Source organism: Plasmodium berghei (assembly GCF_900002375.2).
Source record: "Plasmodium berghei ANKA genome assembly, chromosome: 1".
Lineage (NCBI taxonomy): Eukaryota > Apicomplexa > Aconoidasida > Haemosporida > Plasmodiidae > Plasmodium > Plasmodium berghei.
In genome coordinates, this window is record NC_036159.2 from 51,780 (window position 1) to 68,497 (window position 16,718).

General features: G+C 23.6%; 4 protein-coding genes across 4 annotated transcripts; 3 read left to right on the plus strand and 1 right to left on the minus strand.

The window, feature by feature from the left end:
- Nucleotides 1–4,473: 4,473 nt before the first annotated feature.
- PBANKA_0100900 (ATP-dependent RNA helicase, putative) lies at nt 4,474–8,494 on the plus strand (the record flags this gene model as incomplete). Its single annotated transcript, XM_034563841.1, has 2 exons — nt 4,474–8,240; nt 8,359–8,494. The coding sequence occupies 2 exons, from the start codon at nt 4,474–4,476 to the stop codon at nt 8,492–8,494; spliced, it is 3,903 nt and encodes a 1,300-aa protein (XP_034419609.1).
- A 1,122-nt stretch (nt 8,495–9,616) lies between these two features.
- On the plus strand, nt 9,617–10,887 carry PBANKA_0101000 (MYND-type zinc finger protein, putative; the record flags this gene model as incomplete). The annotated part of the gene is made up of 3 exons (XM_034563952.1): nt 9,617–10,182; nt 10,386–10,503; nt 10,783–10,887. The coding sequence occupies 3 exons, from the start codon at nt 9,617–9,619 to the stop codon at nt 10,885–10,887; spliced, it is 789 nt and encodes a 262-aa protein (XP_034419610.1).
- A 998-nt stretch (nt 10,888–11,885) lies between these two features.
- PBANKA_0101100 (liver merozoite formation protein) lies at nt 11,886–12,839 on the plus strand (the record flags this gene model as incomplete). Its single annotated transcript, XM_034564063.1, has 1 exon — nt 11,886–12,839. The coding sequence occupies one exon, from the start codon at nt 11,886–11,888 to the stop codon at nt 12,837–12,839; it is 954 nt and encodes a 317-aa protein (XP_034419611.1).
- Nucleotides 12,840–13,441: 602 nt separating this feature from the next.
- PBANKA_0101200 (elongation factor G, putative) lies at nt 13,442–16,601 on the minus strand (the record flags this gene model as incomplete). The annotated part of the gene is made up of 4 exons (XM_034564174.1): nt 13,442–13,521; nt 13,622–13,714; nt 13,904–13,991; nt 14,094–16,601. 4 exons carry the CDS (start codon nt 16,599–16,601, stop codon nt 13,442–13,444), a joined length of 2,769 nt encoding a protein of 922 aa, XP_034419612.1.
- Between the last annotated feature and the right edge of the window lie 117 nt (nt 16,602–16,718).

Sequence of the window (16,718 nt, forward strand, 5' to 3'; positions counted from 1 at the left end):
TTGAAACTTTGTGATGTATGTAAAAAATTATTAAAAATGTTATATATATATGTATATAAAATGAAGGAAAACAAAAAAAATAATAACACAAAATAAATATGAAATATAAACATATACAATACAACCATATAATAATACTGTTACGTGGTGGCATAAGTTACACATGCATAAATCTTTTTAGTAACATAATAAATATAGGTAAGCCTCCTTTTTCCAATTATATTTTATTTTATACATGATAGAAAATATAAAAGAAAAAAATATATTTACTAACTCCAATAATATTAATTATTATAATCAAGAAGGGTCTATATATATTTTTTGGAATATTCAATGTATCTACTTATTTTTGTTTAGAATTATATGTAAATATGAATAAAGTTATACAAAAAAATGAATATCAAAATTAAAACAGCATCAAAAATATAGAAAATGAATACATAGATATGCATCTATACGTATATGCAACGCAAGTATACAAACATGAGTTATAGATGTATTGATATGCGTACGATGGAAAAAATATTTATATAGTACAATAAAAAATGTACGTATATATGTGAAAAAATCAAAAAGAATATATCAGAGGATACCTTGAGATAATCCCTCATAAATATAATATGTTATATGAATTGCTACACATACAAAATATATCTTATTTTACATATAAATTACATTTCCTTATTTTTCTTTTCCTTTTTTTGACACAAAAAAATATATGCAAGTAATTATATATGACTCTATACTTTAATGTTAATGAAATGATAACCATATTAATATATATGCACATATAAAGAAGAAATATATCGTAATATAATATAATATAATATAATATAATATAATATAATATAATATAATATAATCAAACGCTATATACTAAAATTAAATAATATATGAGATCATACGAAAGAAATACTATTGTAAATAATGAAAGTGTTAATTAATAATTACACATAAATAGATATACATATTCATTTTACTACACTCAACAAACGCTAATCAAAATACTAAAAGTACATAATATTATTTATTAATAAAAAAGAAAGAATAAAATATTTAATTTAATTTAATTTACGGAGAAGTAAGAATAAATAAAAATGTTAGCTTTATTATCCATTCACAATCATAAAGAATAATATTATAAATATACACACATATAAATATATGCGTGCATACATACATATATAACAATTTTAATGCATAAACAGTGGATAAATATAAAGAATAACAGTATATAGTATTATATATTACCAATAAAAGCTGAGGAGAAAAAAATATAAAATTGTACAAATATTTATGTCTTATATATTAAATACAAAGAAATATAATATATTATATTTAAAATTTATAAACCTAAATACAATAAGACATATTTGGGCATTAAGAAAACTAATTAAAATATTTATAAAGAAAAAAATATATATATTTATTATACGTAACTTTTTTTATATATCTTTTTGCTACATATTTGTATAGAGCTTTACAAAAAATATATACATTCCTTTTATTTTATTATTATTTTTTAATTATGCTTATAAAACAATCGTGATATTATATTTCCACACATATGTGCATATATTTCAAGATAAATATTTCAATCTACACACATCTATGTATATTGGAACGAATGAAAAAATTTATGCACAATACACAAACAATGCGCGAATATACAAATCCTATGAATATGTTAAATATATATATACTATATGCATCTATGAAACAAGCAGTTGCACATTCTGTCATAATACAAAAATCAAACTATATAATCGTACATATGTTTTACCATATGTAGAACCTTGATGTCTAAATATCTGCATATATTGAATACGCCATTTAAAGTATAATGTAGTATACAAAGAAGCATCAAAAGTAAAAATAATGTAATGATAATAAAAACAAGAGTTCTATGTCCTATAATATTTTGTATCCATGGAAAAAGATATGGAATAAAATGTTGGAAAATTTTTTAACTTTTTCTTAATGTATAGTTAAAAATAAAAAATGTACGAGCACTATATATCTACATATATATTTATACATTCATATACATTTATTTGCACATATGCTTATGTATACAAGGATACGTATATTTCTTATGTAATCAAATTAAAACGAATTTTCTGCGTTTTCTTTTTAACAAAAATATATTAAACTGTTACAATATAATTAAAATCAATATATATACGAAAATAACCTTCAATGTATAATGTATAACTTTGATCGCATGAAATAATTAATTTATGTATCACACAACATAGTTATTCTTACACGATTACAAAAACGTCTACAAAAATATAAAACACATACTAATATATATCACCAGACTAACAAACATAAAATGCATATTTCATCTGTTTTAAATAAAATAATATCAATCATAATATCAATGTATTTATGCAAATGTACAAATCACTTTGTGAAATAAAAATGAATAAATAAATTATAAAGTAAAACTTACTAAAGAAAGAGTAAGAAAACAAAACAAAAATAAAAAATATATAATTATTATAAAAAAATTCAAATAATAAATGTAATATATAGAATTATGTGAATATTTTGTTGCATATGATTTATTGAATAAAATACATATTTTATTAATATGCCAAATTAAATGACATATAGTATATCTTTAAAAAATATTAAAATGTATAAGCAAAAATATCGTAATACAATGGTTTACAATGAATATGGTCTTTTAAAACTTAAAAAAAAAAAATGGGGGAGTGTTCATACACTTAATGTTTTTCACCCCACTAAATGCATCAACTGTATGTATACTGACAGAGTTTATTTTATACATTTATCGTAATTCCATTTTTTTTATTAAAAATTTACATATATTCGCGGATTAATGCATGCATATGATCATTTATCCATTTTTTATAACATTTAATACATCTAATTTTTGGTCATTCTTGTAATTTATTCTTAATTTTAACTTCAAATATGATACATAGACAAAATTATGCATATAATACTCAATTTTTTAAACTTATACATATTAATATGCAAACTACGAAAAATTTTAATATTAAAATTATATAAACTTCTTAAGTAACAACGATTAAAAAAATTGCTATATATATATTTGTTTTTTCATGTACAAATGCAATTTAGTAATATGCTTATAATAAGGAGAAAATACTATAGCAATTTATTGTATATTTATATGCATCCTCCTACAACATTTTATATATAACTGTATTTTCCCGAACACGGGGAGTACATATGTAAATAAAATAATAAATAATTATAATACAAGTCCTATAAAATTCAAAGTATACACTAAACTTGCCTGTTTTTCATTCATGTAACTTTGAAAAACACAACATAAAGAATATGTTTAAATCTTAAGATAGTCATTCAAAACTTTATAAAATGATATCATAATAAAAATTTTAGCATTTTAATATTATTTCATAGTAGATTATTAAAATCGAGGGAAAGTGTATATATGTAAATTACATATATATATGCAACCAATCCCCTATACTTTCTTGTGAATGCAAAAATAATGGCATATATGCAGCTTTAATAAGCGTATTATTCAAATATTATCTATATACCATAATTATGATATACAATTGTTTTGTATTTAGAAATAAAATTTAACAATTTAATACATTGGGGCAAAATATATGATATACAAAATTCTTTATTCCCACATTCAAAGACCCGTCGCCATAAGAAAAGGCTATATTTTATTTTTTTTATTTGTTCTTTACATAAGTATAATTATATATTTAATGAAATATGTAATTAAATTTACTTAAAAATCATGGTTATTATTTTATCGTCACATATATAGTTTTAATCTTATATACAAAAAAAAAGAAAAATATATATACAATGGCCTTTTTTTTTACGTAAAATAATTATAGTATAACTCGAAAAAACGGCTATAATATTAAAAGAGCATATATCATATAAAGTATCGCTAATTATTTTATATTAAAAAAAATAATAAATAAATAAATAAATAAATAAATAAATAAATAAATAAATAAATAAATAAATAAAAAATACATCTAATTTACAAATTTTTGAAAAAAAAACAACAAAATAATGCGAAAAACAAAAATGGCAATTCTATAGAAATAATGTTTTAAAATGCAATTTGTTTCGATTTTTCTTCATCTATGCAATATTAAAGACCATGTTTGTTTTGCTATGTTTTTTATCGAACGGGAAAAAAGAAATACTTAAATTTGTTTTCAATGATCGTTGATAAAATAAATTTGGAGAAATATATATACGACAATTAACCAATAAATAAAGTAATACAGTGGGGAAGAAAAAAAAAGAACATAATAAATATATGAAAAAAATATTAAAGTATAAATAGATAATAAAAAAAAATATATATATACTTATCCATTTGTATGTTTACACGCACATTTTTCGGATATGCGCTTATAAGAATTAAGAAAAATTGTGTTTCTGATAAGGAAATAGTTTCATCATAAATTAAAAATGTCTGAAAACATTGATGACTTATTTAATGTTTTTGAGGAGGATGAGACAAAAAAAAACCTATTAAATAATAGCAAAGGTCCTGACCATTTAAATACTATTGTAGAAGAACAAAATGGGCAAGACAATATAGGCTATGCAAACGGAGGATATATAATGGAAAATGAACGGAATATAAATAACAAAACAACAGGAGCTGAAATTAAGGAAAATGAAATTGAAATGGAAATAAATTACGAAAGCTCCGAATATAATGCCCCAATAGACTACAAGATAAACGTTGACAATATAATAAGCAATCATAAAAGTAATAATAAAATAAAAGATCAAATTAAAGAAGAAATATATAATGAGGTAGGAAGTATAAATAGAAGTAATAATTTTTTTAATAATAAAATAAGAAAAACGAATGGAAAAAATGATCAAACAAAAACCGAAATAAGAACAAACGCATATAAAGAACCTGTTCGGGAAAAGCTAATTGAAAATAGCAAGACAATAAACAATGATGATGTTTTAGTTTTAGAAGAATTTGGTAGTGATGTGAATTGCATACATAAATGTGTTAGGCCTCAAAGTTATGTACATAATAAATTAAGTGAATCTATAACACCTGCTAGAACATATAAATTTGAGTTAGATACTTTTCAAAAAAAATCAATAGAATGCTTAGAAAGAAATGAAAGTGTTTTAGTATCTGCTCACACATCTGCTGGGAAAACCGTTATAGCAGAATATGCAATAGCATTAGGATTGAGAGATAAACAAAGAGTAATTTATACAAGTCCTATAAAAGCATTAAGCAATCAAAAATATAGAGACTTGAGTGAAGAATTTAAAGATGTAGGATTAATTACAGGTGATATATCAATAAACCCAGAAGCATCTATAATAGTTATGACAACAGAAATTCTGAGATCTATGCTATATCGAGGATCTTCATTAACAAAGGAAGTGAAATGGGTTATATTTGATGAAATTCATTATATGAGAGATAGAGATAGAGGTGTTATATGGGAAGAGACTATTATATTGCTGCCATTAATGGTTCGATTCATTTTCTTAAGTGCTACCATACCAAATGGTATACAATTCGCTGAATGGGTTAGTAGTATTAAAAACCAAGCATGCCATATTGTGTATACAGATTATAGGCCTACACCTCTTCAACACTATATTTATCCTACATCTAGTGAAAGTGTATTTTTAATATGTGATGAAAATAAAAATTTTAAAAAAGATAATTTTATAAAAGCTGTTAACGCGCTGAAAGATAAAAGCATGTTAGATGAAAATAATCAAAGTGGCGGTAATAATAAATTTAATAAACGCATGAGAAAAAATACGTATGATATTGAAAAAATTGTTCAAATGTGTCACTCTCGTAATTATACTCCTTTAATTATTTTTGCATTTTCAAAGAAAGAATGCGAAGTTAATGCTACAACATTACATAAGGTTAATTTAACTGATGATTCAGAAAAAGAAATCATAAAAGAATTATATGAAAATGCTATTCAAATATTAGCAGATGACGATAGAGCATTGCCACAGGTCCAATTTATTTTACCACTATTATTAAGAGGGATTGGTATCCATCATGGGGGATTATTACCAATAATTAAAGAAATTATAGAAATTATGTTTCAAGAATCATTATTAAAAGTTTTATTTAGTACTGAAACATTTTCTATGGGCATAAATATGCCAGCCAAAACAGTCGTATTTACATCACTAAAAAAATTTGATGGGCTAGAAAAAAGATTAATCACATCAGGTGAATATATTCAAATGGCGGGAAGAGCTGGAAGAAGAGGATTAGATGATAGAGGGATTGTTATTATTATGCTAGATAGTCCATTACATTGGAAAGATGCTGAAAAACTGTTTGTAGGCGAAGCTAATCGATTAGTAAGCCAATTTCATTTAGGTTATAATATGATATTAAATTTATTAAGAATCGAAGGTATTACACCAGAATTTATGATTGAAAGATCTTTTATTCAATATCAAATGAAAAAAAATCTTTTCGAACAAATCTTTGCATCAAAAAAAGTTGAACAAAAAAGTCAAGAAATTTTAAATATATTGACAAATATTTATTTAGATCAAAATGGGGACGAATTTACTAAAGCTTATTTATTAAATCAAGTTAAGACAAACGATGTGGAAACAATTTTAAAAAATAAAAATGTAAAAAATGAAAGAACACATATTTTACTTGAAAATAACGATCCAAATGAAACTAAAACAATAGATGATTATAATAATAGTGAAACGTCAAACAAGGTACTTAAAAATTATATTACTACATTTTCTGAAATATCTAATTACTACATAACACGAAATAAACTTGTTGAACTTGGCGAAACTTATAGATCATTATTAACATCTAAAAAAAATATAACTCAATATTTGACCATGGGTAGATTACTATATGCTGTTGAGGATGACTTGAAGTGGGGATGGTGTATTTGTATTGAAGGGAGAATTACTGAAGAAAAATATAACATTAATCATAAGAATAATAATACAGGAAATGATAATCATATCATTGGCTATTATACCAACCACACCAATAGTTCCAACGATACAAAATTTAATAAAAAAAACTCTATAGAAAATAATAGAAATAATACAAATATATTAGTTGTAGAATGCTTAGTTCCCTATATTCAAAACAAAAAACGAAAGTTGCCCCAAAATAATGATGATGATGGTGAAATTTCCAAAAAAAGAGATTTAGAATTTTTACCAGCTCATGATAGATTAAAAGCTCAATGGAAAGTCATGACATTTTATATAAAATGCATATACCAAATATCCGCGGTTGTTTTAAATATAGAAAAACCATTTGATAAATCTTCTGAAGAAGAAATTGAAAAAGTTAAAAATAAATATAATACTATGGTAAACTGCATAAAGGGCGAACAAAATATACCAGTTATTGGTTCAAATCAAATGAATATTAAAGATGATGAGTTTTTTAAAATTGTTAAAAATATTTATTATTATGAAAATATATTAAATAAAAATAAATTATTAAATAATAAAAATTTAAATAAATATTATCAATTATATAGTAAATATGTTGCTTTGCAATTTGAAAAAAACATACTTGATTGCAGTATTGAACAATGCAAATTTATTGTATTAAAAAAGGAATTAAATAATATGCTAATATTATTAGAAAGCTTAAACTATATTGAAATTACGTATAAAACCCATGAAAAAAATCAAACAAATGATCAAACAAATCGTTCCGAGGGCGAAAATTACCAAAAACAAATTGATACTATTAACGAAAAATTGCTTACCCAAAATGACACTCATAATGATATCACTAATAAAAATAATAATGATGAAAAAAACTATGTTGTTACAATGAAAGGGCAAATAGCTAGTGCAATTTTAAGTGTGGATGAATTAGTTATATCTGAATTATTTTTTTCGAATTTTTTTAGTAAATATACTTATGATTATATATGCGCATTATTATCATGTTTTGTATATGACGAATCAACAAATAAAGAAATTACCATTAACGACCCTATACTAATCGAAGGATATCAGCAAATAATTAAAACGGCAACAATAATAGCTAATAAAATGAATCAATGTGGAATGAATATAAATGTCAAAGATTATTTGGAAAAATTTAAATCAGCTATTATGCCTATTGTTTTGTTATGGGCTCGTGGCCATTCCTTCATGGAGATTCTCGCAGATTCACAAATATATGAAGGATCAATAATAAGAACATTAAGGTAGGCACACGTATATATGTGCTAGTGAGCGTTGTATATATTGATGTATATATGTAGAAATTATATATATGCTCGTGCCTCTTTACTAATTTTTGTAAACATTTTTTTATTTTTATAGACGTTTGGATGAGCTACTAAGACAAATGATTTGTGCATTTAGAGGAATTAATAATGATAATATGTGTGAAATCTTAACCACTGCTACAAAAAAGTTGCGCCGGGGAATTCCATTTTCACCTTCCCTCTATTTATAATGAATACAATTTTTATCTTCATTTTTTTTTAAATATTCTTTTATTTGTAATATATTATTATATCTTATGTTTATTTAATATCACCCTAACCGTTGGTAATAATGTTGTTTTTTCTTTAACACTTTTAAAAACTCACTAATTCGTTAAATTTGTAGAAATTATCAATATGTAAGAACTATTTTAATATATTTTTCCATTTTTTTCTGTTTTTATTATTACTTTTCTATATCCATATAGACTAATATGCATTTGCGAAAATAATTGCTCATTTTTACACACAAACGTTTACATATAATCATATCCTATATATATTTAATAATAATTCAAATAAAGTATTTAAATAATTTGTATTTTTATACAAATCATCATTCGATTACAATTCAATCACTTTTACCATTATAACCATAACATATATTACGTTTATATATAGACTGTAAAATTATATATCGCTTTTATCAATATTACTGGGAAACAAAGGCAACCTTTAACCATCGTGGTTCTTTAATTTGGATATATGTAATAGTTTTTTTTTATAAAAAGATAAAGATTATTAAAGCAGTGTTTTCAAACAAAATAAAAATAAAATAAATAACAAAGAACCATATATATATATATATATATATGTTTTTTATCTATGCCATTTAAAAATAATGATGCTAATATTATCACAATTTTCTAGCCTTATTATTATTTTTTTTTTAAGCATATTGTAAATTAATGCTTTTCTTTTATATTTATACATGTGCTTTTTTTACATTTTTTCGGAGATATCGAAAATAGTACCAATATGTATATGAACCAAAAACCCCGAACTGATAACTTAAATTTTTGTATTTTTTTCTATAATAAAATGGCTGCGATATCTCTTTTAATGCTAAAATAAAATGTTCATTTTTTCGTATATTCATGTTTATATTTGATAAAAATTCCTATTAGGATGTATTTATTTAAATTTTTTAAAAATCACTAATCAGCTATTGAAAGGTAAACATAACCTATTTTACCTCTTTCAATTATACAATATCAGTTTTATTCGATCTTTTTTGATTCCATACCATTACTGTTATATTTTCCATTCCTTAAAAAATAAAATATAATCTTAAAAAACAATCAATCCACAAAATGACAGACGATATATTAAAATGTGTTCACTCTGAATTTAAATATGTTTTAATAAGTAGTGATATAAACAACGAAATAAAAGAATTAAAATTCAAAGGAGCAGAAGAAAAATTTCAAAGTACCTTAAGCTCATATTTTAGAAGAATAATTTTTGATGAAAAAGGAAAATATGAATTAAAAGAAACAATCCAAGAAAAATTAAAAGAAAATACTAATAATAATAAAAAAGATGAAAACGAAGAAAATGACGAAAACAAAAATTCTTTAAATACAATATCCCCTGATTTAATAAATACCGCAATAGAGTCATCTCAGACTTATCAAATCATTCCATTGACGGTACCAACTGAAAAAAATAATTATTATGCAATTAATTGTTATATAGATGACATAGGACGAATTAAAAAACTACCATATAATAGTAGAGCTTCACGAATATGCAGTACAGACATATATGGAGATGCATTCTTGTCAAAAACGTATGATAATGAAGATTTTAAAAGATGTGATTTTACAATACAAGAGTATGAAGAATTTTTAAAAAATCCTCCAAAGGCCGAAAACAGGTAATATTATACGCTTTATGGTATATCGTATCGCATTTTATTATCATTGATCAATATACATATATATACAATAAGAAATTATCGGTCTAATACCAAAAAAATGTATGCAAACATTTTTTTATAACATTATATCATATGAACTAGCTTTAAATTCCTCACATTTTTTTTAATATTTTTTTTGTTTTTCAAAATTATCTATATAGATGGAACCAAGCCCAAGCTATGCAAGACTTGCTAAGACAAATGAAAGATCAAAAAGAAGGAGTTGCAAATACCAATGCATCCGTTGCAAAGCCTATCACCTGTGAACATTGCTATAAGGTAAGTTTTGTGGACAATCCCCCATATAACTTTCTATCTATATCTCTAATATGCCTAATATATGCAGCATAAATGTGGTGATTTTGTATGTCTTAATAAATAAAAGTATTCCACACCTTGAAAAGTAGCATAATACGGCGATATCACATGTTTTTGATAAAACTATTTTTTTATTGAAACAATTATCATTTTATAAATTTTAAAAAATTTCTACGTAGACATATATTTTTATTAATTCAATGTAATTTTCTTAAATTTATTTATTTTATATGTTTATAGGAGGAAAAAGCATTAAAAAGGTGTGGAAAATGCAAAAAGGTTTATTACTGCTCAGTTGAATGCCAAAGAAAAGATTTTGTTTTTCATAAAAGAATTTGTTCTTAGAAATTCATATTTTACCAGTATAAATAATTAACATATAAATTAATTATTATATACGTATATTATCGATATTATTTTTTTATATTTTAATGGATTACTTTTTATATAATGCGAAAACAACCACTTTTGGATGACAAAATTCGTTGCTCTTTTTTTATGTGCTCAACTATAATCATGTTCATATAGTGTATATGCATTTTTTAATATAAAACACATTGTTAAAAAATTAATTTAATTAAATTAATTAAATATAATGTAATGCAACAAAATTCGCATAATACAATTCAAGATATTATTCCCTACACATTCCTATCCAAACGATTTTATTTTTTTAAGTTTAATTACTTTTTTCGATATACATTATAAAAAGCACAAAATTTTATTCTTTTTATCAGGGTTTATAAGAGACTCTTTTGTATAACTTATCTACAAAATATTCCAGCCTCAATAGATAAACAGTTCCACTGGTATATATATTAATTTATTTGATGATATGAAAAGTTGCAAATATTTCCATTTTAATCTGAGAATGCCATAATGATCAAATAGAACAAATTTTATTCTTGTACACATTTTTTTTTTCTTTTTTTGACGTATGCATTAATCTAGCATTTTGTTTACAAATCCAAAGATATATATATTTTTTTAATTTCTACTTAAAGTATAAATGTCGTACTTTTTTTAAATGCTATAAAAAATTAAAATACACAAAAAATAATAATTAATGAATCCAAATATGTGTGCACATATTATAGTTTAGCATGCATGAAATGATAACATTAATCTAGCAACTGAAATTCAGTATTATCGTTTATGGAAAAATAAAAAAAATCATTAAATCAACAAACTAACAAATAATATATTATAAGCAAATAAGTAATTAGCATAAAAAAACAACTCAATGTCACAGAGTTACAGAATAACATTTCTGTTATTCCTTATTTAACCTACTTATAGTCACACATAAAATAATTTTCCTCCTCTAGGCCTTCAAGGCAAAAATGAAAAACTCTTGGAGACATAAGGCTTTAGCCATCCCGTTTCTACTATTATCATCAGTCCTTTGTAATAAAACTTTCTTTGTGGATATATTAAACGGAATTAATATCAGATATAATAATAAGGTACCCATAAATAGAAACGTATCAAATTGCTATGGGCAGAATATAGGCAAAAATGATAATAGAAACTCTTCTATGAAACACCATTTCTTTATACAGAATGCAGCACAACCATCTATAATCAGCGAAACTTGTGACATAGAAGATAATAATAGGAATGCAAATATATTAAAACAATATATTTATACATTGTCCCATTTGACCATTTTTGATATTGATAAAGAAAAAGATATAGAACTTAATATATCTTTATTATTAAAAGCATGTTTAGCATCATATAATTATATTAAAAATATTGAAATATATACTTCTAATGTCAAAAATAAAGAAATATGCTCATTTATATATGAAAATAGACAAAATTTTGAAGAGTATTTTAATTTACAAGTATTAATATATGAAAAAATGTTTAACTCCAACGATGATATAGAGGAGTTATTAACATCTCATATCAAAGATGAAAATATTTATAAAAATGATTTAGAAATTTATAAGCAAATTAACAATAATAATAAGGAATTTAAAAAAAATATTTTAGAAGACATCCTTTTTGAGTCCATAAGACTAAATAAAATGATCCAATATTCTCTTGCAGTAAACAAATTTAATTTGTTCTCAAATCCGATACTATTCAAACTATTCTTATACTTTAAAACGAATGGAATTTATTATAATATATTCTTGAGCACTATAAACAAAATAAAATATTATTATTCCATAAAAAATATTAACGAAGAATATAAAAATCAGATCTTCAAAATTGTAGGCAATTATATAGCAATTTTAAATAGCATAGATAATATATATAAGAAGCATGATGGAAATATTTTATAATTCGCAAAAATATGGATGCAACATTAATAAAAATTAAATAAATTGTACACATTTTCTCATTTTAACATATATAATAACCCCCCAAATGTTATAGCCTATATAGAGAACCAATCGAATATACATTGATTAAAATAAAGGCTTTTAAATTATGCCGACTTAAAAATATTTTAACCATTAAACAAAAATAAATAATTTTTTTATAAGTTTAAAAATGTGTTATAAATTCATAAAATCCATATTATGTAAACATTTTGAAAATTAGAATGGATGAAAAATGCTAAAAAAAAGAAAAAAATATATGTTAAATACTTTTGCGCAGCCTACACTTTGAGAAACACATCTTTTATATTCATCTTATGTACATTTATTTTTTTAGAAAAATGTTTTAAAAACTTACACCAAATAATTAATACAAATATAATTGCCATTTATAAATTTACAAAAATATTTTTACAGAAATATTTTTTGTAACACCAAAAAAAATAATTATTATTACAATAATAGCCAAAAATTTTATTCAAAAAAGGTTTAGGTAGGAAAAGTAAATAATATATATGTAAATTGTATGCATCAATATATTTATGCATAATTTTGACATATTATTATTCCTTCTTTTGTAAAAGCTGCTCCTGTATGTAGGGGGGTACCAATGAGTACGTGTGTAGTGTCATCGTGTAATTCCCTATAAAGACGAAACAATAGAATGTATATATAGTGATTTATGAATTTCTTCGTAATTTTTTATTCATATTTTTATATTTATAACATCCAAAAATTATAACCTCGTCCCTTTGTTATTTTCCTTAAGTCGCTAACATATGATAAAATGGATGCCATGGGGGCCCTGGCATAAATTTCCTTGGTGTACTCATCACCTGATTTGGGTGTAAGTTTACAAAGATCCATGTGGAAACGAGTGTATTTATAATTAGAAACGAAAAATATATTGATTACATTCGAACATAAAAATAATAATTTAGCAATTAAGAGCAGTGCAAAACAAAAATTGATAATACCACTAACAAAGTATATTTATCCTTTTTTTAAGGCTATTTTGAACTTACTTTCGTCTATGTGTTGAATTTTTCCCCGTTTTTTAACCAAGTCACTTATAACTTCCCCAAGGTATTCAGTTGGCACTGTTACGTTTATCTGAAAACAAAGGGAAGAATTTAAATTAGTAAACATATGTAAAAGTATATAAAAATATGTTCCATATATTTACATATCCATGCATCCATAAGTCTCACGTACATTCATTATTGGTTCCAGTAATCGAACTGCTGTTTTTTTTGCAGCCTCTCTGATTGCAAGTCCTGCGGCCAACTTAAAAGCATGCTCATTACTATCAACAGGATGGAACGAACCATCTACTATTCTTATAACAATATTTATTAATGGAGAATTAGATAAAACACCTAAATTACATTGCTCCCTTATTCCTGTATTGATTGCATCAAAATATACAGAAGGGATAGCTCCACATGTAATTTCATTTTTTATAATAATATTATTATTTACTTCTGATGTATCAATATTCATACAATTTTTATCCATATCGTCATTATTTTGTTCTTTTCTGTCATCATTATTATTATTAGCATCATATTCTTTATCTTCTTCTTCAGTATAATTATACATAGGTTCTATTTTAATATGCACATCACCATATTGCCCTCTACCACCAGACTGTTTAATATACTTTCCTCGGGCTTCTACATTTTCAATAAACGTCTCTTTATATGATATTTGTGGTTGTCCATATATAATAGGTATATTAAAATCTTTTTGAATTTTATTAATTATAATTTGTAAATGCAATTCTCCGACGCCACTAATTAGTAAATCTTTTGTATCAGGATTTATATGAAAAAAAAATGAATGATCCTCTTTTTTAATTTTAATTAATGCATTAATTAATTTTTCATATTCATTTTTATTTTTATTATATATATAAAAACTGATAATCGGAGGTATTTCTTTAATCTTTTTTAATTCAGTTCTTAAAAACACGTTACATATTGTATCCCCAATTTGGGAATCCTTCAATCCAACAATTCCAACAATATCACCTGCATATGCATTTTCGAGTTCATATTTTTCACTGGAATGTATAAAAAATATTTTTGATATTTTTTCACTTTTCTTTGTTCTATTATTATATATAAAATCTCCTTTATTCACTTTCCCTTCATATACACGGACATAGTTAATATTTCCCAAATGTTGATCATTCATAATTTTATAAATTAACCCCACAAACTTTCTGTTATAATCTTTTATATTCTCTTTGTTTAATTCTTCTGAAATTAATTCATTTTGTTTTGATTCATCTTTTTCAATTTTTTCATTACTATTAAAAGTTTTGGGAATAGCTTTATGATTTATTCCTTGATTTACAGATTCATCATATATATCATTAGATCCAGAAGTAACGTTTTTATATGTTTCGCTATTAACCCCGTTGTCTATATCATTGCCAATGCTCACATTATCCATTTTTTCACATATGCCCTTTTCATATTTTTTGCTATTTAATACAATTTTCTCACCTTTTTTATTAACGTCATATTTATATATAATTTGGTTCTTATAATTCTGTATACAATCTATAGGAGAAGGTAAATATTTTACAACCATATCAAGAAGCATTTGGACATTTTTATTTTTCAAAGAAGATCCACAAATAACTACATTATACTTTTGCTCCACAACTAGCTTTCTTATATAATATTCAACTTCTTCTACTTTCATAATTTTATCATTTAAATAATTATCTAAAAAGGTATTAAAAATTTCGGCTATTTGCTCATATAATAAATTTTTATATTTTAAAAAGATGCCATAATATTCTTGTGGAATATCTTCAAAATAAAAATCATGGGAATTTTTATATACAATCATTTTTTCTTTTAATATATCAATAGTAGTTATAAAATTACTCATCTCAAAAACGGGCACATATAAAATCAATATTTTTTTATTTAATTTCCTTTTAATTTCTTCAATACAAGATTCAAAATTAGCTCCAACTTTATCTAATTTATTTAAAAATATTATTCTACTAATATTATATCTATTTGCTTGCTTCCACACTGTCTCAGATTGTGACTCAACACCCTCACTACTATCAAAAACTACTATTCCACCATCTAAAACTCTTAAACTTTTTTCAACTTCTGCAGTAAAATCAACGTGCCCAGGGGTATCGATAATATTTATACGATAATTTCCTAATTTTTTTTCACTACCATTCCAATAGCATGTAGTTACAGCCGCGTTGATAGTTATCCCCTTTTCTCTTTCTATGTCCAAATAGTCCATTGTTGATAAACCTTCATGCACTTCTCCTATTTTTTTTATTACATTAGTATAATATAATATTCTTTCTGTTGTTGTAGTTTTTCCTGCATCAATATGTGCAATAATCCCTATGTTTCTATAATTTTCCAGATCGACATTTTTTTTTAAAGAATGATTGCTACTCAATTTTAATCGAAAAATATTTACCTTATGCATATTGTTACATTTTCTCCTATGTTTGCTTAAAAGATCATTATTTTTATTAAAATATTTATTTCGAATAAACAATTTTATTCCTTCACCTCCCCCCCCCCTATTATGTTTAAATATACTTTTACATTGACTTAGCCTTTTCTTATTATTCAAACCATTTGCCCCCACAATAGTAAATATAAAAAATAAAACCAAAATAAATCCATCCAAACCTTTATAATTTTTTGATAAGAATATTTTTATCATTTCCGTTTTTTTCCTCCTTTCATTTTTTACTTATTTTTTATGTATTTTTTTTGACTTGGAATTCAAATTATATCTTTGTGTATTGTTATATATACGTGTAAATTATACAGAAAATAT